This window comes from Desmodus rotundus, chromosome 9 (genome assembly GCF_022682495.2).
Source record: "Desmodus rotundus isolate HL8 chromosome 9, HLdesRot8A.1, whole genome shotgun sequence".
Lineage (NCBI taxonomy): Eukaryota > Metazoa > Chordata > Mammalia > Chiroptera > Phyllostomidae > Desmodus > Desmodus rotundus.
Genome location: NC_071395.1, coordinates 109,491,927 through 109,515,455, shown reverse-complemented (window position 1 = coordinate 109,515,455; position 23,529 = coordinate 109,491,927). Strand labels below are relative to the sequence as shown.

General features: G+C 55.2%; 1 protein-coding gene across 5 annotated transcripts in view; it reads right to left on the bottom strand.

Annotated features, from left to right (window-relative positions):
• Window positions 1-1,007: 1,007 nt before the first annotated feature.
• The window catches only part of RAB37 (RAB37, member RAS oncogene family), a 51,176-nt gene continuing 28,654 nt past the window's right edge, over window positions 1,008-23,529 (bottom strand). Inside the window, exons 1-10 of one of the 5 annotated variants that reach the window (XM_053911700.2) lie at window positions 23,411-23,520; window positions 13,481-13,591; window positions 6,905-7,015; window positions 5,814-5,855; window positions 5,236-5,302; window positions 5,087-5,139; window positions 3,681-3,746; window positions 2,993-3,086; window positions 2,841-2,917; window positions 1,008-2,643 (exon numbers count right to left, since the gene is read on the bottom strand). In XM_053911700.2, coding sequence (XP_053767675.1) covers window positions 2,473-2,643; window positions 2,841-2,917; window positions 2,993-3,086; window positions 3,681-3,746; window positions 5,087-5,139; window positions 5,236-5,302; window positions 5,814-5,855; window positions 6,905-7,012 — 678 coding nt within the window. In that variant the 5' untranslated portion in view covers window positions 7,013-7,015; window positions 13,481-13,591; window positions 23,411-23,520 and the 3' untranslated portion in view covers window positions 1,008-2,472. Of the gene's footprint in view, window positions 2,644-2,840; window positions 2,918-2,992; window positions 3,087-3,680; window positions 3,747-5,086; window positions 5,140-5,235; window positions 5,303-5,813; window positions 5,856-6,904; window positions 7,016-9,780; window positions 9,907-13,480; window positions 13,592-23,410; window positions 23,521-23,529 lie in introns of those variants that run through there. The other 4 variants (XM_071219412.1, XM_045190074.3, XM_045190072.3 and 1 more) reach the window with 4 other exon arrangements.

Genomic DNA, 23,529 nt, shown 5'->3' with positions numbered 1-23,529 from the left:
GTGTGGACCAGCCCGGGCCAATCAGAGAACACAGGCAGGGGGCGCTCTGCCGGTGAACGACCCCGGCCAATGAGGACACGCAGGGGCGGGGCTCTGCGCTGGGCGTCGCGCCCCGCCGCGGGAGAAGAAAGAGGGCTCAGGAAGTGGAAGTGTTTGTTACTAAGTGGCAGGAGTTGAGGCGGTGGGCGGGGCGAGTTCCCAGGACTTGGGCACAAGGGCCCTCAGTCTCGGTTCTGATTTCCTCACCTGTGGCGGGGGTTGAGGCGAGCCAATCCGTGGGTAAAGGACCCTAAAGTTTTAACAGCCTTTGCCCAAAACCTTTTGTGCAGCTTCAATGCGGGGGTGGGGGAGCGGGGCGGGGGAGTGACCGTTGCCGGGGAAACCGATCGCCGCTCCCCGGCTACGAGGTTCCAGCGGTCCTACGAAAAAAGACTGCGGTCCACCTTGGACCCAACAGAGTTGTTTGAATGACGAAGTCGTCTGTTTGTGGGGTCACTCTGTGCTGTCCCAGGACCTGCTTGTAGGGTGCGTGCTCTAATCGTCACTGGGACAATGTGAGGACTCAGCAGAGAGTCTTAACGAGGTTGCCCACTGAAGACAGGCCACCTAGGGCAATGGCATGAGTATTGGCATCAGCGTTTGACCAGGGAGTTGGGGACAGGCAGAACGGAGCCAGGTAACCAATCTCTGGGTACAGTCTACAGGGAAAGGAGTCCTGCCCTTCCTCAATAGAGAAAGAAAAAAATGATCAGGACAGTAATATAAGCCTTCTTTCAGCTCCTTACAGATGAAAGACTGGTCACAGAGACTGGGCAGTCTGTTAAGGGTGAGGTGACTAGCTGGGGACACTGAAGGCTGAGGATCAAATGATTTTGGCAGTTAATGACGGTTCCTCCAAAGAGCACTGACACTCCTTTCAACACGATCCCCCCTCCTCACACACATCTCAAAGAAGCAGTGGACAGGATGTGCTTTCCAAAATACTGCAATTTAATTCTGAAAAACACAAATGGGAGAGTCCCAGAGCAGCCTGTGTGCCTGGATCCCCTGTGACCTGCCTGGGGCAAGGTCAGGCTCCTCCCTGCTCCTCTGGGGAGAGGCCTCCAAGAGCTTCCTTATCGGGGCCCAAGTTGGAGCTGCTGACACTGCTCATACAGCAAGATTTCTGCCTTGAAAGCAAAAGCAGTAGCCTCAAAAATGTGCAGTGCGTACCTCTTTCTCAGTGCATACCTCCGTGCCCCTGTCCTGGAGAGCTGGCGTAAAGGTGACCGTGGGTCATGCCACGCAGGTCTCCTGGCCCCTTCCAGTTGCTGGGATCGAGGCTTTGGGAGGCATATGACCTTGGCCCCACACAAAACTCCTTGCTGCCCCTTTCCCCACCCCAGTCTAACCCACAGGACCCTGTTTTGCACACATGTTCTGGTTAACGGGAAATGGACGACTTCTCATTCCCTAACCTGTCCCAGCAGGAGGGGAGGTAAAGCCCTTTGGGCCCTGGAGTCTGTTTGAAAAGAAAGGGTGTGGGTGGCCAGGGGAGGGGCAGCACTTGGGTTTAGGGGGATACACGTGGAGTAAGGTTTGCTCCAGGAGTTAGGGGTTTCTCTTTATCTCACTCTTTATTCAGGAGAAAGAAGCGCTACAGCCGTTTAAAGAAGTAGCCTGTGGACTGCATACCTGCCAAAGGGTTGGGACAGGAGAATAACCTTCCCCTCACTGTGACCCTAGGTGTCCAGGGGCATAGACAGAAAGGAAGATAACCCCAGGGATTCAGGGAGGTTCGGAAAATAGGAACCAAATGTTTCTAGGTGCCCCATTGTGCTTGTGGACTGGAGAAGGGGTGCACCTCCTGGAGGGGGGCTAGTAAGGCCAGACGCAGTCAAACCCAATCCCTGCTATTCCTCTCTCCCCCTCCCAGGGAGCTGGGCCCCTGCCCAACCTCCACAGTTCTTATCTTCCCTGATAAGAGATAAGCTTCGGTCTAGATCCTAGCACAGGGGCCCGTTTTATTGGAACCGGTTGTTCCCTGGGGAGCTGGAGGAAATGAAGGCAGGGGTGGGGGGTGGGGTGAGGGAGGTCAGGGCGGTGGGGGGCGGGTCTGCTTAGCCTCTCCAGCTGAAGGGAGAGTGGGAACAGAGTCACTGCCTCCCCTCAATGCCCCAGAAGTGCATGTTCCCTGGTAGTGAACTGGAGCAATACTGCCTTCAGCATGGGTAGGAGGGAGGCCCGGCCCCTGAGTCCTTGTTTATACTAGAAGGCAAAGGGCCACCAGATCCCTACCTTGGTTTTCTGGTGCTGTTCTTTCGTGTATTATATTGTGTATCACTAAAATGAAATATAAATATTTGACCCTACCTGGGAATATAGGGAAGCTACAGGAACAAGGGTAGGGGTGGGGTATAGCCCCCAGTTGGGAGGGGGCTGTGCCTTGAGTCCCCCAACTCTGTCCCCATTGGCACAGTCTCTCAGAGTCAGTCAGGTCTGGGGGAGAAGGCTGCATCTTCGTGGGCCTTTGGAGCCTTCTCTCAGCCCCTTGGGATTCACAAGAAGGAGCAACAGCTGGGCCGCTTCTTCTGGGACTCCACATAGTCTCGGATCTGGAAGCTGGGTTCGCCAGCCTGCTGCCGGGCTCTGTATTTCAGCTCCCTTGAAGAGGAAGAAGCAATGGGTTGGGGAGGGAGCGAGGTGCAGAGCATCCTCCCCTTTCCCAAGGCCTGGGGCAAATGGGCCTCAGAACGCAGAACTCAGTTGAGCTCAGGGGCTGGGCCAGAGGCCAGGCCCTACTGGATTCCCAGATGGTGCCACCCTGCCCTGCACGCTTCCCTTCCCTGCTCAGCTCTCACTTGGCAATGGCCAGGAAGGCTAACTCCACATTCATGCCCGTCTTGGCACTGGTCTCCATGAAGGGAACTCCGTACTCCTGCCAGGGAGAATGTCCTCAGGGCCAGCTGCTGGTTGCCCCCACCCGTCGCCTTGCCCACAGACAATCGCTTACCCTGGCCAGCATCTCTCCGTCCTCCGAGCGTATCACCCTTCCACTGCTCACGTCTGCCTGTCAAGCCCAGGTGGGTCACTCTGGGGAAAGAAGCCTTGACCCCAGCTGGCTCCTCTCATGCCCCAGCAGGCCCATCTTTTGCCCCAGGAGCAGGTGCTGCCCGCCCTCTGCTGGTGGATGGTGGGACTTCGGGTGGTATGATTGGCATGGGGCCAGGGTTTCCACCTGGTTCAGGCTGAGTTCCCCAGCTCCCAGCCCTGGGACCGCACTCCCACTTGGGAAGGTGGGTAACTCTCCACGGCAATGGTGTGGTGACCCAGCCTCAGAGGGATGACAGTAGTTGGGACTAACCTTTTCGGGTCTTAGCTCTGCTTCTGTGACCCTAGTCACTATGATCTAATAGGGACCGAATAGCCAGGCAACCTCGGATCTGACTGAGTAGCAGCTTGCGCTTTCCCTTTCCAGGGGGCCATTTCCAAAGCTTTTGGAGGGCAGATGAGATGGGCTGAGGCCACCAGGTGGGTGTGACCCCTGGACTGGAAACCGGAAAGAGTCCTTGGCTGGAAGGATGTCCAGCTAACACTCTCGGACAGCGATGAAGCCCCCCCCGCCCCCAGGCCCAGGTAATGCTGTGGTGGGGAGAGGAGAGGAGGTGTGGGGTGGGCTGACCCCCCATGGAGCCACTCACCTTGTTGCCCAGCAGCAGGATCACCACGTCCCTCTGGGCGTACTCGTGAATCTCAGTGAGCCAGGCCTGCGGGAGCGGTGAGTGGCGCCAGGCTTAGGCTGAGCGCCATGCTCCCCCCCGCCCCCTTTTACCCTTCCTTCTGTCCTGTTTGATTATCCTGGGCTACTCACTGCCCCCTCAAACATGATGCCCTGTGCATTCTCTCTCATCTACATCCTCGTTCTGGCCTCTCCGGTCCCGAGAGGCCCCAAACCCCATGCAGTGCAACCCCTAGTTCGATAGAGATGGCAGGGGCTCTGTCTCATGAATCAGTTGGTAGTCACCAGCAGTTTCTTTCTGAGGATCCTAAGACCACATCAGGGCTCTGGGATCAAAACTACTGCGATTGAGCCCTGGCTGGTGTGGCTCAGTGGGTTGAGTGCCAGCCTGAGAACTGAAAGGTTGCTGGTTCAATTCCCAGTCAGGGCACATGCCTGGGTTGCGGGCCGGGTCCCTAGTGTGGCATGTGTGAGAGACAACCAATCGATGTGTCTCTCACTCATTGATGTTTCTCTCCCCCTCCCTTCCCCTCTCTCTAAAAATCAATAAATGGAATCTTAAAAACAAAAAAGTGTTGCGATTGATTAGTGATGTCTGCCGTGAGCATGGAGTTGGAGGTTGCAGTATGAGCGCCACGGATTTCCACCTTCTTCATTTATTTATTTATTTATTATTTAAAAAATACTTTATTTATTTATTTTCAGAGAGGGGAAGGGAGGGAGAAAGAGAGGGAGAGAAATATCAATGTGTGGTTGCCTCTCACATGCCCCCTACCACATTCGCAGGCTGGCATTCAATCCACTGAGCCACACCAGCCAGGGCCCCAGCCTCTTTATAAGTTGTTTTATATCTATATGTCTAGTTCTTCCAGTTTGCTTGTCAACCCCCTGAGGTCAGGGAGCTTGTGAAACCTTTTCAGTGCTATGCACAGAGTCAGTGTTTGTATTTGTCGAATCATTAGCTCTTTTCTTCACTAGTTTGGTTGTGAGGACAGAGCCCCTGTTTGCCTGCATCATTGTCTGGCAGCCTGAACTAGATGTATGGGTGGACTTTTCTGCTTGGGTTCTCCCCTTAGTCTCTGTGGGCAATTGACCAGGGTGGAGCTGGGTACTTTCTGAACTTTTGTCATCGGATGCACACATGAATCACCGTCAGGGCTAAGCAGGTGGCAGAGGCACACAACAGCCTGCCTGGCCTCCGTGTGCCCGTCAAATTACCCAGTGGCAGTTTATTCCTCTGAGTCACAGCTCAGGTATGTTTCGAAGTCAGCAGTGTCCCATGCTCCACTCCCTTCCCACAAAGCAGGAAGTAGTGGAGCTTCCCAGGCCCCGCCGTGGCTGCCAGGGGCGGTGGGTGGAGGGACCTACCCGGATATTGTCGAAGGAAGACTTGTTGGTGATGTCGTACAGCAGGAGCAAGGCTGCAGGGGAGAGAGAGATCACATGGGGGACTCGGGGCAGAAGGGTGGATGTCCCAAGTGGGCTGGGGAAGGAGCTGGAGTGCATGAGGGACTGACCTTGGGCATCCCGATAATAAGCGTGGGTGACACTGCGGAACCGCTCCTGCCCGGCGGTGTCCCAGATCTGGGAAGGGATAGACACACAGTCAGACTGAGGCAGGGGCAGGGACTGTGGTGGGCAGAGGAAACCCAGGTTGTGGTTCGACAGATGTGTGGGAATGTGGGAAGCTGGGATCTGTCCTTCCCCAGGTTCTCACGGGTTTCTGAACACCTGACGATGTCGTGCCTGGTAACAGTTATTGAGTTCTCAAGCTTATTCAGTGCTGTCACCTCCTCCCCAGCCCAGGGGTTGGGGAGTCCAGCCTCCTAGAGCAGATGAGACCTGGGAAACAGGGAAGGAGGGCGAGCGAGACAGTCTGTCTGCAGGCACTTCGAGCTGCCTTTGGCAGAAGAGAAGGTGCCTGGGAACTGCGTTCTCTGCAGACATCAAACAGACAGAAGTTGTTGTTCCCTCTTATGTGCCCACAGGAAGTTAGCCCAGGATGAGGGCAGGGCCACAGACCTCCTGTTGGTTGGGGTGAGGAGAAAGGGCAGATCCCTCCACCCGCCACCTGCCACCGAGTCTCTGGTCTCACCTGCAGCTTCACCCTCACACCATCCACGGTCACCACCTTGTTCTGCAAGAGAAAGGGGTTGAGGGAGAGGTGGTCAGAGGACAGGGGAGGCTTGCCTCCTGCGCTCTGCTGACATCCTACTGAGGAGCGAACATCCTGTCCTGGTCCCTCCCCAGGGCTAGAGGGGGCGTGGTGAGTCTGAGAGATGTCTTCGGGAATATCACCCCAACAAGGCAGTGGGACACTGTCCCCAGACACCTCCACCGAGGAGCCCTGTCTTCTGGGAACTCCATCTGCCCATCTTACAATGTGCCAATGTGCCTGGCTCTCCCCAGGGCTCAGCAGGGGGCACAGGGCTAGGAACTGGGGACCCCTTCCATTTCCCCCACTTCCACCTGCCTCTCCAGGAGCTCAGCCTCATCCTGCAGCCAAGTTCTTAGAGATGAGATACCTGCCAGCCTCCCAGGGACCTTCTCTAGCTGCCCATTAATTCTCCTAAGTGGAGCTTTGTCCCCCTCCTACTGGAAGGGGGGCATCCAGCGTCTGATAGACCCCTCTGCCAGGATTAGACCGTACACTCCCGGACCCTTTGGGGGTGCAGGGCTCAGAGGGCTCACTCAGCATCCTGATGCAGACTTGGCAAGGAGGGGTCTGCAAGGTGAGGAGAGGGACCCTGTCAAGCTGCTCTCTCCCCACCTGGCCAGCCAGGCCCAACTCTTCAACCTGGGCAGTGTGGTGCTTCCTGGCCCACCAGGGAAGAGCGGTGGGCTTCTGAGGCCTGGCCAAAGGGCCCAGGCTAGAGGGCGCTGAGCAACAGGGCTGAGGGCTGGGAAGCTCAGCTCACAGCAGAGATGTGTCTGCCTGGCTGGGGCAGAACTTGAGGGCTCAGTCTCTTGTTCTTCATATTCTGTAGTGGGGCGAGGAGCCCATCAAGCCCAGACTCCTCAAACCTGGCCACCTCAGTGCTCCCTGGGGAGCAGCCCTTGTGCCGTCCAGGCAGTGAGCCACCACTGTCCTGCAGAGTCAGTGTCGGCAAGGACAGGGCAGCACCCCTGTGCCAGAGCTGTAACCCCTGGCTCACTGCTGGGAGGCAGAGCCTGCAGCCACCTCACCCTGAAGTCTATGCCGACGGTGGCTATGAAGGTCCCGGACAGGAAGGCCCCGTCTTTGAATTGGATCAGGAAACAGGTTTTCCCGACGCCCGAGTCTCCCAGAAGCATCACCTAGGAGATGGGGGCAGAGGCAGTTAATGGGGACTTGGACGCATTTCTGGGCTTCCAGGGAGAGAGGCCCTGGAAAGATGGGCAGAGGGCGAGGGGAGGATGGGGAGAGAGCCAGGGGGCCATCTGCTTCTGGAAGGCCTGCTGCTTGCTGCCTTCCCTCTGCCTCTTCCCATCCACGCTCTGGCCTCGCAGGCTCTCCCTCTGACCCTCCTGTCCTCACCCGATTTCCTGGAAGCTTGAGTTGAGACTTCAGCACCAGCAGGCCTCCAGATGTGCTCAGCGGCCCTAGAGAACCACCTCACTTGCCTCGGACACCTCGGTCCCTGCCACAGCATGCCCAGATTCCTTCCCACTGCACGTGCGTGGGCCATGCCTGAGTGCACGCATGGGCAGGGCTATGCTGCCGGGAAGGGAGGTGTTAACACTTGGGACAGATTCCCACCCAAGGAGCTGATGGGGGTGGGGCACTGCCATTTACAAAGGCACGTCCGCAAGTGACTATGGTTTGGGTTCTTTTTTTGGTCATAACATTTATTTAGAAGTTTCTGATGACGTTTTATGTTTATACTAAGGTTGCACAACCTAGGGGAGGTTCAAATTTATACTGAGCTGGGGAGACATTTAGTCTGAAGTTCTTTCAGCAGAAACCTCCCAAGTGGGACAAATGGCAACAAATTGGCATTGCTGGGTCACTGCAGGGCAGGGAGTGTGGGGCGGTGGGGGTGTGCCCCACCCCTTTTCTGCTTGGCCAGTCTCTGCTCACCTTCTCTGGGGAACATGGGGAGGCGGGGGTGGGGGAAGGGAGCCCTCCGCCCAGGTACTCTTCAATACTGGAGAACAGAGGTCTAGACCGAATGCCAGAATTTTCCCAGCTGGCCAGCTGGATACTTAGTGCGTTGAGCAGGGACAAGGTTTGAGTTATTCTTGAGGCTCTGACCTTGACAAAGGCTTTCCTGCTGTACACGTGGGATATTGGGCTTAGCTACTTTGGTGGAGAGGAACGAGGGCTGAGCAAAAGGTGTGTGAAGGCTGGGCTCCTGGCTTGTAAACAGCTTACAAGCCAGGAGCTCAGGGGGACCTTGGAAAGATTCTTTAATCTTCTGTGGCATGGTTTCCACGGTGGCTAAAAGGAAGGAGGGATAATTTCTTTGAGGCCTTTCTAGAGTCTGTCAATGGTTAGGACCAATAACGTCCGTCAGCAGGAACCATAAGACTTCGTGAGAGTGGCCCGGGGGTGTACTACCTGCCTGTAGCCCCATCCCTTCTAATGCAGCTCAAGAGCTCCTGCCAGGCTCTTCCCAGACTGTCCTGGATCAGACTCCTGGGGCAGGCTGAGGGCACGCAGGCTGGTGGAGGCCAGCGGCCAGTGCTCCACAGATGCTGCTGGGGGGCCCTCTGCAGCCTGTGCTGCTCCCTGGCTCCTGGGGCCCAGCCCCCAGGAAGGAGGTGAGGAGGGTGAGCTCCTGTGTACGTTCCAGGTCACAGCTGCCTTGAGAAAACGATGTCAGCCGCCCACCAAGCCAGGCAAATCCACAGAACACAAACGGCTGCCCAGCCTTGCCACCTCCTGGGCAAACAGCTCAGCCGCCTTGTCTGGCAAGGAGGTCAGGCTGTCCCCACCAGCCTGGGGGCTGGCCCTTAGCAGCTACCCTCCCACTGAAGGTGCAGGGGCCCATTTCCTGCGCAGAGCCCACACAGGGCTCCTATCTCAACGGCTCTGAGCCCTCTGGGCGGTGACTTGCAGAGTGGTTTCCTCTGAAACAATGGGGGTGGAGGCCGGGGCTCCTAGCTAGACTGAGCCCCTGAGTGTGCGGAGGAAACCAAGGCTCAGAAAGAGGCAGGTCTCTTTCAAGGCCATGTCTCACGCGACAGGACAGCCTCCTCACACGACTAGCAGCAAGCCTAGAAGAAGCGTGGAAGCTCAGACTTCCTTCCCTCAGCACCTCTTTCAGAGTTTCTGGTGTCTGCTGACTCCAAGGTCACAGAAGGAGGGGACAGACCAGTGTCCACTGCCACCCTCACCTGCTTCTGTACAGGGTCACCCTGTAGAGGGACTGAGCCCCAGAGAGCTGACTTGCACTCTCCCAGGAGGGGGAATTGTGACTAACTACTGAGATCTTTCTCAGGTTCTAAAAATCCCCAGGGGGGCCTCCGTTCTGATTAGCAACGTGCTCCTGGAAGAAGGAGCGAGGCAGTAGCGGAAAGGGAAGAGGAAGGACTTGTGGTTAGCAGGGGACCTGAAGAGTTTCAGGTCTAAGGAAGAAACTGGAGGATGTCGAGTCCCAGCTGAGAGCTTAGCTGGGAAAATTGCATTAACCTCAAGTTGCTCCACCGCCAGGGGGCGTCCTCTGGGTGTCCAGAGATGCCAGGTGTCCAGGCATCCCTATTTCCTAGGCCCCGGGGTCCCTGCATCCAGGAGAGTTAACTATTATGGAGAAGCACGGGTGTCCCCCGGGGACTCATATTACATAGAGTGTGGCAGAAGAAAATTGGGTTGGGATGTCACTTCTGAGCTTCCTCTCCCAGACCCGGTAGAGCCAGCCCAGATCCCAAGAGGTTGGGATGGACCTAGGGGCTGTGTCTCGACCCTCCCTTTCTACTCTGGGACACTTGGCTGCCTGGGGGAAGAGCTGAGACCAATGCTGGCGGAGCCAGAAAGGCACGTGGTCCAGGGAGCCCTAGGGTCTCAGGCCAAAGGGCCCAGGGACGGATGGCCCTCAGAGCCGGCACAGGAGTCCCCAGCGCTGAACGCAGTGCCCACCCACCTTGTGCGTGAGATCGTAGCTCGGACTGCAGGGCAGGGAGAGCTCGGGGGCCTCGCCATCCTGGGTGGCAGCAGCGGCACCAGGCTTGTCTGTCATGTCTCTGGACGAGAGGTGAGCTGAGGCCGATGGCGCGCGAGGGACAGCGCAGCAACAGCTCCGCCTTAGCTCCACCCACTCCTTCCATCCTCCACCACCCGGGCCCGGACCCCGACAGGCTCCTCCCTCTGTCGTGCCACCCTAAAGACACCAGCGGGAATCAGCTGTCCTGCCAGGGCGCGCAGGGCTGTAGGGTCAGCGCCCGCGGGGCAGGCAGGCCCCCTTAGCAGCACTGACCCGGCTTCCTGCTCTGAGGGCGTGGGCCAAATCCATCATTAGGTTAAGTTCCCACAGATAGGGTCTCTGGAGACCCCACCGCTGCGGAAGGTCTGGCATCTTTGCGACCCGTTCTCCAGCTCCAGGGTTTCCGCTGTAGCTGCGCAGCGCAACCGGCAGGCGGAGCAGGAGTCCAGCCAGCTGGTGGTTAACAGGTGGCCCCGGGGTGGGGTCCCGGAGAGGCTGGGACGGCCCTGCCCAGCACAGCGCTGCGTTTGAGAGGTGTACATTGTGAGAAAAGCGCCCAGGCAGTATCGCTCTTATTAATGGAGCCCAGCCGGAGCGCATGTAAACATAATTTTATTTACCGAGCGATACTCACCTTGCAGCACAGGACACAGCACAGGGTGGGTGCATTATAAAGGAACTGTTTGAGGGGTATAAAGGGAGAGGGGCACCTGCACCTCTACTTAGGTATCAAGGTGAGGGGCAAGAGGTGGGCGTGGCTTATGGGTGATTGTAGGCCACCTGCCTCCAGCCCCATGATTTTTGGTATCAGCTAGAGTTATTTTCTGGAGGTGGGCCTGCCAGAACCCCATCAAGGCATGGGGTGGGACTCCAACAGGGAGCTCTGTATAGGAAAGGAGAAGCGGCATAGACGATGGATTTAGACTTTATTTGGAAGCCAGTAGTGAGCACTGAAGGTGTTGTTGGGTGGGGCGTGAGCAGAGAGCACCTTTTGGAGGATGAATTTTGCAGCAGTATTTGGGCAAGACTGGAGAGTGTGAGGAATATCGAGGCAAAGTAGCAAGGAGGACCCGAAGTGGGCTGGCTAGAAAGACTACTGTGTGGACCCCATCGATGTCAGCACCCCAATAAACCCACCTCCAGGACCTGCCAGCCAGCTTGATGGAGCTGGAACAGAGGATCTGGGGAAGACCTTGATCTGAAAGGCATCCACACAGGACCTGGGCAGGTGCCACTTCCAGAAGGTCATGGGCCTGGTGGTTTCTAGGCTGAGGGTTGCGCCAGAGGCCCTGGGGTCTGGCTAGAGGGCCCCCTAGTAGTCACCCCACTCACCCAGTCTCCTGTAAAGCAGAAGTCCCAGGCCTCCATCCTTCTCCTGCTGCCCAGGCTGCTCTCAGCCTTGTGAGCTGGTCCCTCAGGAGTTTCAGAGGCCCCTGTGCCTCAGGGACCCTCCTGCAGGAATGCAGGCCACAGCCAGTGCCAGCCACGAGCCACTTGCAAATTGCCAGCTGTAAGGGGTACTTGAAATCGCTGTGCGAATGACAGATGGATAAGCAAGTGTCTTGGAGCCTGGCTCTCCGGGGACCCCCAGACCACTGATATTTGAAGGAGACCCCAATGTCCTCCAGCCCCTTTGCTCAGCATGCCACAAGAGACTTTCGCTGTGGTGCGAACAGCCAGCTGCTCTGAGCAGAGGGCTGGAAAGAGACCTTTCTCTGGGACGGAAAGGAGTGGAGGGCCCTCAGCATAGACAGAGGAGTGGTTGCAGAGGAGACAGACATTTCCTCAGCAACGGCTACAAATCTCTTTGTGGATGAGCAGCTGTGTGTAGTAGGCCCAGGGTCCGCCAGGTGTCTTCAGTGTGGCCCCTACCACGAGCTGCTCTTGCTGCACCCAGCCACCAGTGAGTGAATGGGGTCCCCAGCATTTGTGTCCCAGCTGAGGAGCAGGGTATGTGTCTGTTTGTGCTCTCAGGTCATTCACTTGACCCAGGTGTCCCCAGGCTCGGGCCTGGGTCGGACCCTCAGCCTCTCCCCTGGTGTAAGCTGCCCCTGGGTTCGTCCTGAGTGAATTAAAGCTTCCCGGAGCTGGCCAGTGCCAAGGAAACAGCGAGGCTCTAGAAGGTCCAGCCCGAGGAGAGAGGGAGAGAGCTCGGCCTGCCCCTTCCCAGGCTGTTTCCGGCTCTCAGTTTAACCATGCATATTCTTCCTTCCCACAGGCGGGTGGGGGGCCTCACTTTCCCTACCAGGCTAGTGGGAAAACGTGGAGGTACCACCCTGTACACCTGTGCAGTGAATAAGAGTCTGTGCACCCATGACCACACCCACCTCCACCGAGACTCCGCCTCCCGAGTCAGACAGGTGGGAGGATGGGCTGGAGTGGGCTAGGAGACTTGAGTATGTCTGTGAGGGGGCAGCCTGGGCAGGGGCCTGTGGTAGGGATGCCAGGCACCAGACATGTTGGCTCACTTCCTGGGAGGCCTCAGGGGCTCTCAGGGCAGCCTTGTCCCCCTGGGACGCAGCCCTGCACTCCGGATCCCAGCAATTCCCAGCGGCTCCCAGCAGCCAGAGAGCCTGGGGCACTGGTGGACTCCAGGCTCCACACTCTGGCTGGGCTCTCATTTCTGTTTTCCTTTGAAGCCCTGTCCATTGTGGGCCCTTGACTTCCTGTCTGTGACCCACTGGGCAAGCTCCATTTCTGGGGTTCCCCTTCTCTCGTTCTGCAGACATGACCCTACTGTGTCCCAGCCTCAAGTGTGGCCTCACCGGCCTGTGCTATGCTTGGTCCCAGAAGCTGGCCTCTCAAACACTGAGGCTGCCCATAAAATGACATTCGTTTTTCCCCAGGATTCTGGAGACCCCAAGGAAGGGCCCTGCAGCTCCTGAGTCTTATCCAAGAGAAGAGCCAAACCCTCTCCAGAGGCTTCCTGGGACCAAGTTACTGAGAGCAGCTGGCAGTCATAGGGAAAGTGGAGAGAAAGGTATGGTGGAGAGAGGCCTTCTTGGACCACAAGGGACGGTTGGTTTGGAATACTTCCCTAATCTGAGCTGCCCCCTCACCCTCGTTCTGGGTCCAGGGAGAAACCAAGTGCTAAAAATGAAACTTTCACCTTCAACCAGCCAGTGCCCTAGGACCACAATGCTACGATTGCATCATTTAAAAAATTTTAAGCCATGCCATTGCCTCCCCAGGTTCTTATTGCCCTGGAAGGTGGACCGGAATAATCCATGCCAACAAGTTCCCTTGTTTTCCAGCTTCTAGTGCGTGCAGCCAATGGGGAGCCTGGTAGGACCTGGGGGGAGCAGGAGGAGTATGGGGGCGGGTTAGTAGGCGTGGCTGCCTTCCTTGTTCCTCTGAGTCCACGACCGGGCTCCTGCCCGCCAGCCAGCACCACACTGCCCTCTCTGCCCTTGGGTCTGTGACAGCTGCCTCCTCGCACTTCTTTCAGTCTGGGGTGGGGTGGAAGCCCTTAGCGGCCCCCAATATGGCGCCATCCCTCCCGGTTCCCAACACCTGGCCCACACAGTGGTAAACTGTCTTTTGATTAAACCTCCTTGAATGATCCAACGTGAGCATCACTTGTTTCCTGCCGGGACCCTGGCAGAGGCCACCCAGGGCCCCGGAGGCTGGGAGCACTTACTGTGAATCCGATGCCCACGGTGGCCGAGAAGGAGCCGGGGATGAACTTGCCCTGGTCGAACTGAACCAGCAGAGACGTCTTCCCCACGCCGCTGTCGCCCACCAGGATGGTCTGGAAGGGGGCAACAGAGAGGCGTGAGGGCCTGTGTGCAAGTTAGGCTTCTGTGAGGACATTGTGGCCGGGACTGTGGGGTCCTTGCACACACATACAGACACACACACACACAGACACACACAGGCATGCTCACATGTAGTGTGTGCACACAAACACAGAGATGAACACAGAGGGCACCCACACACACACACGCCAAACTCCTCATTGCCCATTGAAGTCACTCAAGAAGGCATGAGAGCACAGAGGAAGTCTCGGTTCACCTCGAGTGAATGAACATCGGAGGTGGCTGTGAGAAGGTGTCCCCCAGACTTCCAAGCACAGGGCCGTTCTGCAGTCCATCGTGGGCGTGTTTGCGCCGAGGCCTGGCCTCACACGGGCAATTCCAGCCAAAGGCAGAGTGAGGTGGTGGCATTGAGGTACGCCTTGTGTCTGTGAGACACAGGACTCCCCTAACATCTGATTTTGGCTGGAGGACCTCCTCAGGGCTTTATAGAACCTTCCAGAGGCTGCATGGTGGTCTTGGACACCCACACGCAAGCTCCCTGGCCTCTCTCTTCACTTGGGGGCAGACCTACGTCGAGGTCTTCTTGCCTCTCCTGGTTTCTGCCTGGTGTTTTCCCTAATAAAATCCCTGCACATTTAGTTCCCTTTTGACATCTGCTTCACGGGAGATCTGGACGACCGCCGTGCGTGTCCCGTATGGGAAAGTCTACAAAATAGTCTGTAGAAGAAACAAAATCTGGACGTCTGGCTATGTGCCTTGGGGACTGTTTGCCCTTGGCCCTGGGACGAGGCAGTGGAGACGACATTTCAAAGAGGAGAAGCGTTTGAGGAGAGAGCGGAAGGCCACGTCGTCCTCATTGCCCTGGGAGGAGGCGGGGACAGTTAGCATGGCTTCCGTGAAAGAAACTCAGAAGCAGCAGAGGATAAATCTGCCGGGTGGGCAAAGCAGGGGTACGGCTGCCCATGTGGGAAACAACACAATAGTGAATAAACAATGATGCAAGAATGAACTCCATGTTTCACAGACTCACCACTGTAAACCTCCTTTTGCCCCGCCCCCCGCCCTGTGCACGCACCCGAGGGCTGGTACCCAGCCATGTCTGTTGAGTGAATGAACGGATGGATAGATGAGTGGATGAGTGCCCGAGTTTCAAGGTGGACAAGGGCCGCTTTTCAAAGGCGAATCTCCAAGGCTGTTGGAGAGGCTGAGAAGATGCCGACACAGGTGGACTTGCAAAACCACAGAGACACAAAAATATAAGAATGTGAAAGCAGGAAGACGGTCAGGGCCCCCGTGGGTCAGACCCACGGCCCCACCCCATCAGTCTCTGACAGTGGCATCCCATGCTGGCGGGGCAGACAGGAGGTGGTTCCTGGTGCTGACTTTGGGCGTTCCCCGCCCCCACTTCCTGGACCAAATTCTCTCCAGCTTTTATTTCCTCTTGGATAAAAGGGCTTCATTTGTTTGTTATATGCAGTGGTTTTAATAATTTACATCCCAAATGCAACTTCCTCAGGCTTGAAGTAGAGAGAATATTCCAGAATGTGTGGCATCTATCTATCCATGTCCACCCTGTTTGTTCATATACTAAAGGATATAAAAGATTCTAATTCTTCTCCTTTTATCCTTTTCCTTCCAGGGTGAAGAGTTCCCATCACTTCCTTCCCTCCTCCTCTGAAAACAGTGCCATCTTATCTTCTTGGGACCTTTTCTGGTTCCGTGGGAACACGGTCCAGGGTGACAGAGTTCCGCATTTCAGATCCAGCTGCATCCTGCCTCATGCCACGGGCAGGGTGATGCTCTCAAATAGGCCTTTCTAGAAACGGCAGCCCCGTGTAGCTGATCATACCAGGAATCGGTGGGTGACTCTGAGAATTTCCCTCTGAGCCCCAGGGGAGAGCTCAGAGCTGATCAGTTTACAAACACTATAGGATTATTTCCCTGTGAACCCAGGACCTCCCTTAAACCTGGCCTCTCCTCTGTTTGCGCCTGTCTCCACGAAACAAGTGGTCCATAGGGCCAAAGGCCGTGTCCCTGCTAGAGACCGTGCTCTGGCCCAAGCTTCCAGTTAGCGGTGCAGGCATGCGTGTGAGGAGTGGCTGAAGAGGCACTTTGCAGGGGTGTGGACGGACTTAGAGGTGAAGCCTGGGTGTCCACATCGTACCCCTGAGGGCCTTCAGGGTGTGGAGTGTGCAGGAGGGGGAAGAGCCAGGAGCGGCTGCAGGTGGGGGGCTGAGGACCAGGGGGGTGGCTGTCACCAGGCTGCCACGTTTTGGTGCAGAACTTCTGAGATTCCTGCATTCAGACTTGGCTTCCAGATTAGTAGGAAGAGATAGATGTCAAGGTACAAGTACCGGACACACTCGATTTGATAGTTTCTTAAGTTTGTTTTATTTAGAACATGAAGACATTGAGACATTTGGCTTATGGGCCCTCACCCGTGTCCTGGCCCTGGTGCTCCCGAGGTGAGGGATGGGTCTGCCTGAATCCACGGCCTTAGACGCACCGTGGAGCGTCTCCACCCAATGGCTGCTGGGGTTTTCCAGACGTCGATTTATTGTTCCACTTACTCATGCATTCATTGGTTGCTTCTTGTATGTGCCCTGACTGGGGATCGAACCTGCAACCTTGGTGTATTGGGATGATGCTCTAATCAGCTGAGCTAACTGGCCAGGACGTGGTTCTCTCTTCTTTTAAACCATCTTGTTTATGTTTGTGTTTATGCTTCTTCCATTTCCAAAAGGAATTGGAGGTGGTTCTAAACAAAACGCACCTCTACAAGAGAGCAATTAAAGATACTGCCTGAGAAAACCTTCCTCCCAAGCACGAGGCTGGGTCTACATTTGGGTCTAGATGTCCTGGCAGCCAAGACGAAATGGAAAACTGGATGGGGTGCGTGGTTCTCTTAGCCTGATGAGGAACGCCTGAGTCCTTTCATCAGTGGGTGTTCCCTCCTGGCACGCGAGGCCGAGCAGCCTCTGTTCTGTGGGTTCCTGTACGAGGGGTCTTGAGTGACAAAACAGGCAATTGGGATTTTGCAGGAGGCCTTTGCAGATGCAAAGCTCATCCTATAGCTTTTGTATCGGCCTGTTGCTAGGAGCAGGCTCTAACATCGGGTCATACTGTGGTGGAGGCCTCTTCCTGAGGACTGGGCTGCTGCTGTCTAAGCACCTTGCTTTCCTGGGACTTCAGGATCCAGATGGAACATTCGTTAGAAAATCTAGATGAATGGGGTAGTTACCATGGCGTCCACAGTGGCTCTGAGTAACCCTTTCCACAAAATAGGAAATTCAGGCGCCATAAAGAAAAGGATTGATACATCTGACTGCATGGAAATAAAAACATCTGGTTGACAGAAGATGCCAGAAACAAAACCAGATGGAAAAGGATAGAGAGAAATATATGCAAGACATATGACAGACAGGAAGAACATACCCAGTGACATAGGGAGCTCGCAGAAGAAAATCCCAGTGGAAAAATGAACAAAGGCTATGGGTTTGTGTACTGTGTGTGTGTGTGGTTAATTTGGGGTCAATGTAGCCAGGCTTTTGTGCCCAGTTATTCAATCGAACGCTAATCTAGGTGTTGCTGTGTGGGCGTCGTACAGATGTAGTTAGTTGTCTTATATAAGTAAGTCCTCGGTCCTCTGGGTGAGCCTCATCCAATTCACTGAAAGACCTTCACAGCGAAACTGAAGTTTCCCCGGGGAAGAAGGAATTCTGCCTCACACCTGCAGCGTCAGCACCTGCCCTGCGGAGTGTGGACCTGGCAGCCCCTGGGGTCAAGCCAGCCAGTTCCTTAAACTACATCTATGTAACAGTCTGTCTGTCTACCGTTCTGTCTCCCACTGGTTCTGTCTCTCTGACTGCTACAATGTAACATTGAATGGTTTGATAACAGTTTGAAAATGGTCAGTATTGGCTAACACTTGGGAGGCCGGTGCTCACATGCGCTCCGCTGGTGGGAGGATGCATGGGAACAGCCTTTTTGCAGAGCAACTGACCATGCCCATCCAGGTTACAAGTGCAAATGCCTTTAGCCCGGCAACTCCATGGCTTTACTTGCAAAAGTGCACTAAGATATGTGTCCGAGGATGCTCATCATAGCGTTGGTGAGAGCCAATGGTTCGGCAGTTGGGATTGGTTAAGTAAACGCTAGAGTGTCCATACATAGCGATACTGGGAAACCGACTACAGGACGAGGTATACACCTGTGCGTGTTTTTGGGGGGAAACTGTATCATTAAGTGTAAGGACGGGCAGCGAAGCATGCCTGTGTGGTGACTCGAGTGTCCTCCCTTGGGGTGAACCCACTGGTTAAGTTTCATACACACTTTTTCCGGGGACCCCACAGAGCATGACAGTGGTACCTCTGAGGTTCTGGGGGTGATGAGGTGGGGAATGGAGAGAAGACATTAACTGTTCATTTTCTCTCTATTTTTTTTAACCATTGCTTGCCTTATCTTTTTTTTTTTTTCTTTTTTAAAAGTGTTAGGGCAGCCCTGGCTGGTGTAGCTCAGTGGATTGAGTGCCAGCCTGCAAACCAAAGGGTCGCTGGTTCTATTCCCAGTCAGGGCACATGCCTGGGTTGTGGGCCAGGTCCCCACTAAGGGGGCGTGTGAGTGGCTACCACACATTGATATTTCTCTCCCTCTCTTTCTCCTTCCCTTCCCCTCTCTAAAAATAAATACATAAAATCTTAAAGAATTAAAGAAGTTCTGGGGGAAGCAGAGTTTGCCACCCCAAAATAATGCTTTTTGGGACATTGATTACTTTATCAATGGAAGCAGGTTATTTTTAAGAAACAAAAGACCTGGAAAGAACCTTGGATCTTTCCCCTAACCGCCTAAAAGAGTTTAAATAGAGGACCTGCTCCAGGCAGGGAGCTGTTATCATAGGTAACTACAGGCTAGTAGGCACTGGGTTGCTAGGCAGGCAGGAACCTAGCAAGCCCTGTCTGGTCAAAGTCCTCTCTGTGCCCCGTTGTTAAAGAAGGTCCTGCAAACATTTGTTTACCAAACGTTTGCATTTCCCTCTCCGTGTGAATTGCCTGCCCGACCTCGGAGGTCCCGAACCACTCTGCCCAGCCCCTGTCTCCTTAGCTCCGGGTGGCATGTGAGTCTTAGCTGCCCTATCTGTCCAGACGGTCTCATGGTCCTACAGAACCCCAAGCGCCCATCTGTCAGAAATTCGGTTCTTTTCTCCTGTTAAGCCATCTCACGCTAATTTAGTTATTAGTCCAGCCAGAAGAACTGGAGCGGGTAGGAGGAAAAGTTAGTTTTTCTCCCTCACGCTGTTAACTCGAGGTACTTCACAGAGGGTCTTATTGGCCACATTCTCTTTTTATACTTTCCTGTAGGAAGAAGCCCTAATAAATGTAATAAACCAGTTGTGAAGTAAATTCACACGTAAGTGACTCTTTATTTTACCTGAAATAAATTGTCTTTCTATGGAAAAGAACAGCCCTGGCTGGTGTGGCTCACTGGATTGAGTGCCAGCCTGTGAACCAAAAGGTCACCTGTTTTATTCCCAGTCAGGGCACATGCCTGGGTTGCGGGCCAGGTCCCCAGTAGGGGGTGTGCGAGAGGCAACCACACACTGATGTTTCTCTCCCTCTCTTTCTCCCTCCCTTTCCCTCTCTCTAAAAATAAATAAATAAATAAAATCTTTAAAAAAGGAGTAAAGGATTAGTAATGAACACACATGCACATATGTAACAGAGATCACATCTGTGTGGCGGGATTGGGGGTGGTTTGAAATTCGGTCTTTGAGCTCTCTGTATTTCCTTATTCTCCTGTAACGAACACCCCTCACTTTGTGGTCGGGGAATGTCTGCGTGCTGTTGGGGAGGGCACGCTGTGTCTGGACGACTCACGTGAAAACGAGAGGGATGCTCCTGTTTAGCCAAACTGTTGCTGGACAAACGCTCATTTTTATTTTTCCAAATACATCGAGCCCACTTATCACAGCTTTAAAAAAGAGCAAGCTCCCTGGGCAGACAGAGCCTGGATTGCAGTTCTTCCAATCTGTCCGTTTCGGCAAGGGGCCCACAGCTCAGATTCCTGAGGGCCCCGTGGCGAAGATGGCAGAGCCTCTGTTCTGAAAACCAAAGAGCCCTTTCACCTTCTCATCCTTGCCAGGGCTTAACTCACTCTTTGGAGACCCGTGTTTGCCTCGCAAATAAGCTTTGCCTCCACCTGGATTCCTGCACAGGAGCTGGGCTGCGACTCGGTTCCCCATTCCGGAGACTGCAGACTGAAGGGGGTTCTACCAGGAAGTGACAAAGGCTGGTGTTATCAGTTGCCGACATCCTTAAATCAGTTTCCAGTTCTGACAATGCATTCTTTCACTTCTGGGGAACCTGTTTTAAAAACAGCCGTAGAATGGACACCCCAATGACAACCAGCTCAAGGAGGCGCCGTCTTATTAACTCTTTGATGGCAGGTTCCTTCTTCATTGTCAGCACTGACCAGGACCGGAGAGCAGCTGGCCTCTCTTGCTTCCTCTCCAGCAGCAGGCAGGACGGCTCCTGTGAGCAGACCAGGCTCTGGATCCCGGCTCTGTCAATCATTAGTCGTGTGACCTTGGACTAGGTTCTTGCTTTCTGAGCCTTGATTTTTTAAATTTGAAAAGTGGAATGAACGTCTCCTTCCCTCTAGATTTGTAATGAGGATTCAGTGTGACAACCACATAAAATACGGAGGGTAGAAAAGATGAAGTGTGCTGGGGCCCCAGGCGAACCGAAAGGGCTCGGGAACCATGGCTGAGGACAGTTCTGGCCGACCACTGGTTCTTGGCTGCTAGACAGAGTTTCTTAGTAGAGCTGATGGGGCCAGGACGGAGCATGGCAGTACAGTAAAAAGAGTTCATTTTCCATCAGTATTTATTGAGCATCTACTATGCGCCCAGTGTGGTTTTAGCCGCTGTAATCCCGAGTGGGAGAGACTTAACTGACTGGCCCTTCTGGGTCAGGAGCTGCGTCACCTACGAGCACACTGGCTTCTGACAACAGGTTACGTGCAGCTTGCAAGCCCACACGGGCCAAGGGGAGCGTGTGGTTGCCGTCCCCGGATGCATTCCCACCAAACACAAATGCGAGCTGGCTCTCCAGAGCTTTCAAACCATCCTTCTTGGTGATATTTGTTTACAGGACCCCTTGTCGCAGAGCACACAGGGCTGTGGACAGTGAAAACCTGTTGAGCCCTCAGGAACATGAACTCATATAACACATCAGTGACTGCTTGTTTCTGAAATAATCGTATAAATCTCTGTGTTAAGAGTAGTTATCTCAGAGTGGTGAGGTCAGAGGCGATTGGTAATACATATATTGTGTCATGTTGCTTATCGTTTTGAATCACAAGCCTCAGGTGGTTCTGGTGGCCCAAGGTCGCTTCTGATGGGAGCCACATCAGAGGGAGCGGTGTGGGCACCCGCGAGGAGCTTTGAGGGAAAGTCAGAGGGCAGAAAGCGGCTGGGTGGGCAGGAGCGGGGGCAGCTCCAGCTGTACGGAGCGGAGGCTGTGGCAGCTGCTGATGGGCAGGCTGGGTGTGGTGGGTTCTTCTCTCCATTTTCTATTGCCACGACAACACTGCAATGAATTGTCCCAAACACAGTGGCACAGAGCAAGTTGGAGTCAGCAGTTTAACCTGGGCGGTGCTTCAGGTCTCAGGAGGGCTCCCTGGAGTGTGGGGGGTCGGTGGGTGGCTGTCGGCTGGGGCCACGTGGCTCTGCTCCATGGGTCTCTTGAGCCACCGGCTGGCGAGCTGGTGTGTTCTCAGGGCAGAAGCAGAGGTGAAGGACAGCGAGGGGAAGGGCAGGAGGCCTCTGCAGGCTGAGGTTTGATACTGGTGCACCATCACTTCCGCTGTGTTGCCTTGGGAAAGTAGGTCACAGGTCTGGTTCAGATTCAAGGAAGAGGCGGGCAGTGGGGGAGGGGACAGACCCTGCCTCTCCAGTGAGAACAACTGTGGAGTCAAAGGGTGGGATGGGTGTCACAGCCTGAAGCGTACACAATGCTGAGGCCCCTTTCAGGGAAGAGGACCTACGTTATGAATACGAAATCTGACACAGGACTTTGAAAGGAGCCTGGGCACGGGAGGGGTGCGGACGCTTAAGCTCCATCCGCCTCAGAGCAAGTCCACCTCTTCCTCACTGTCACAAAGAGGTGAGAAGCTTAAGACCCCTGAACAGGGGAGCCACCGGCACGCGGGTGGCAGAGCCCAGAGAGAAAGCCCCCAGCCCTGGCGCCTCAGGCCACCGTCCGCGTGGGCGAAGTCTGGCTGAACGCCGTTCCCGGCTGCCCCTCCGCAGAAGCGCTGCGTGCCTGGGTTTTCTCCAGGCCCACTTGGTTTAGACTTTGGTTTCTGTAAGTCTCAGGCGGGCCTCGCAACAAGCTTCTCATGGACTTTGTGCTCCAGAGCGGGAGAGACCCCGGGGAGGCCCTTCCCACACACGGGGGCCTCCACGAATGAGCAGATGGGCTCTGACAACAGATTGCCTGCCGTTCGCAAGGCCGCAGTGTACAGGAGAAGGGGCTTGTGCAAATCTATTTTTTGTAGGCAGGAGAAGAACGTGTCAACGCACACACACCACATGCGTGCTCACACAATGTGCATTCACATGCTGGCGCTTCAGGGCAGGAGGGATCTCAGGTGGCCCGTTCAGTCCCTTCTTTTACAGTGGGGACCTGGAAGCGCGGGGAAGTCACTGGCCAAACTCAGACTGGGGCCTCAGAGGATCTTTGGGGACACAGGGCCCCCAGAACAGCCTGACCTTCCCGTCGTTCCCAGAGGTGCCTGTGTAGAGGAGCAGGCTTGCCGCCACTCAGAGACAACCAGATAATTCTCTGTCGCTGGGTCAAAGGGCAACCCCCCTCGGGCAGGCTGGGCCCTGGAAGGCCCAGGGTCAGAGGGTTGGGCCACAGGCAGGCCTTCAAGCAGCTCAGAGGCTGTCTGCTTCCTACTGCCTGTGCCCAAGAAAGGAAAGGTTACCCCAGGACCCCTTGTGTTTTTCAGGGCTGTCATTTTCCCAGACACCGCCCCTGTTTTCAGAAGGCCTGGGTGGAGGATGGGCTTACCCAGCACTGGGGGCCACAGTGCTGACCAGGCTCCCAGCCGGGATTGTTGATCTTGCAAAGGGGAGGCCGGCTCTGGCCACACCCTGGAAAGGCCCTGGCTTACCAGCAGCTGCGTTTTTCTGTCCAAGTAGCCCTCCAGCTCTGGCATTCATTCCCGATTAGGGGTGTGAGGGGTTTAAGGCCCTCCTTGGGACTCAGTTGCTCCTCAAGTTGTCACAGGGTGTGTGTGACCCATAGCAAAAGTGGCTCCAGGAGCGAAATAAGAGAAAGGCTCTATCTTTTCCTGACATCTGCACCCCACCCCGAGGGCTTGCAGGGATTCTGAGTGGGGAGGGAGACAGGGGGTGGGCACGAGGTGCCAGAAAACGGGGGTAAGACCGCAGAGCTGGTGCTTTCTTCTTCCTACTGTAGCAGAAATATTTTATAAGGTAGGGGGTTGGTGAGGAGTGAGGGACAAGGAGCCCTTGGCATTAGTGACAAGCTTCTGGCAGGTTCAGGCTGGGGTTGGCTCTCACCTGGAAGCTGGTCCCAGCAATAAAAGTTTCTGGTCTCTTCCTAGGACAGAGGCCGCTTCTGCCCCTTGGGCCAGCCGTTGCCCCAGCTTCGAGCCCCTTGCTTTGCAGCCTGGCTTTTGATACCCCCTCAGCCCCGTCTTCACGCCAACCTCCAGTCTAGAAGCTTTCCTCTGGCTTTTTGATGTTGGCCTCAAGTCCTCCCCAGCAAGATCGAACTCCTCACCTGGACTCCTGAGAATCTGGCTGCACCTGAAATTGTGGCTACACCTGAAATCCCGGGCTTAGGGCATGGTGTCTGTTGCTCTGGCTCTCTGACGGAGCTGGCACCCTCCTGCCCTCCCC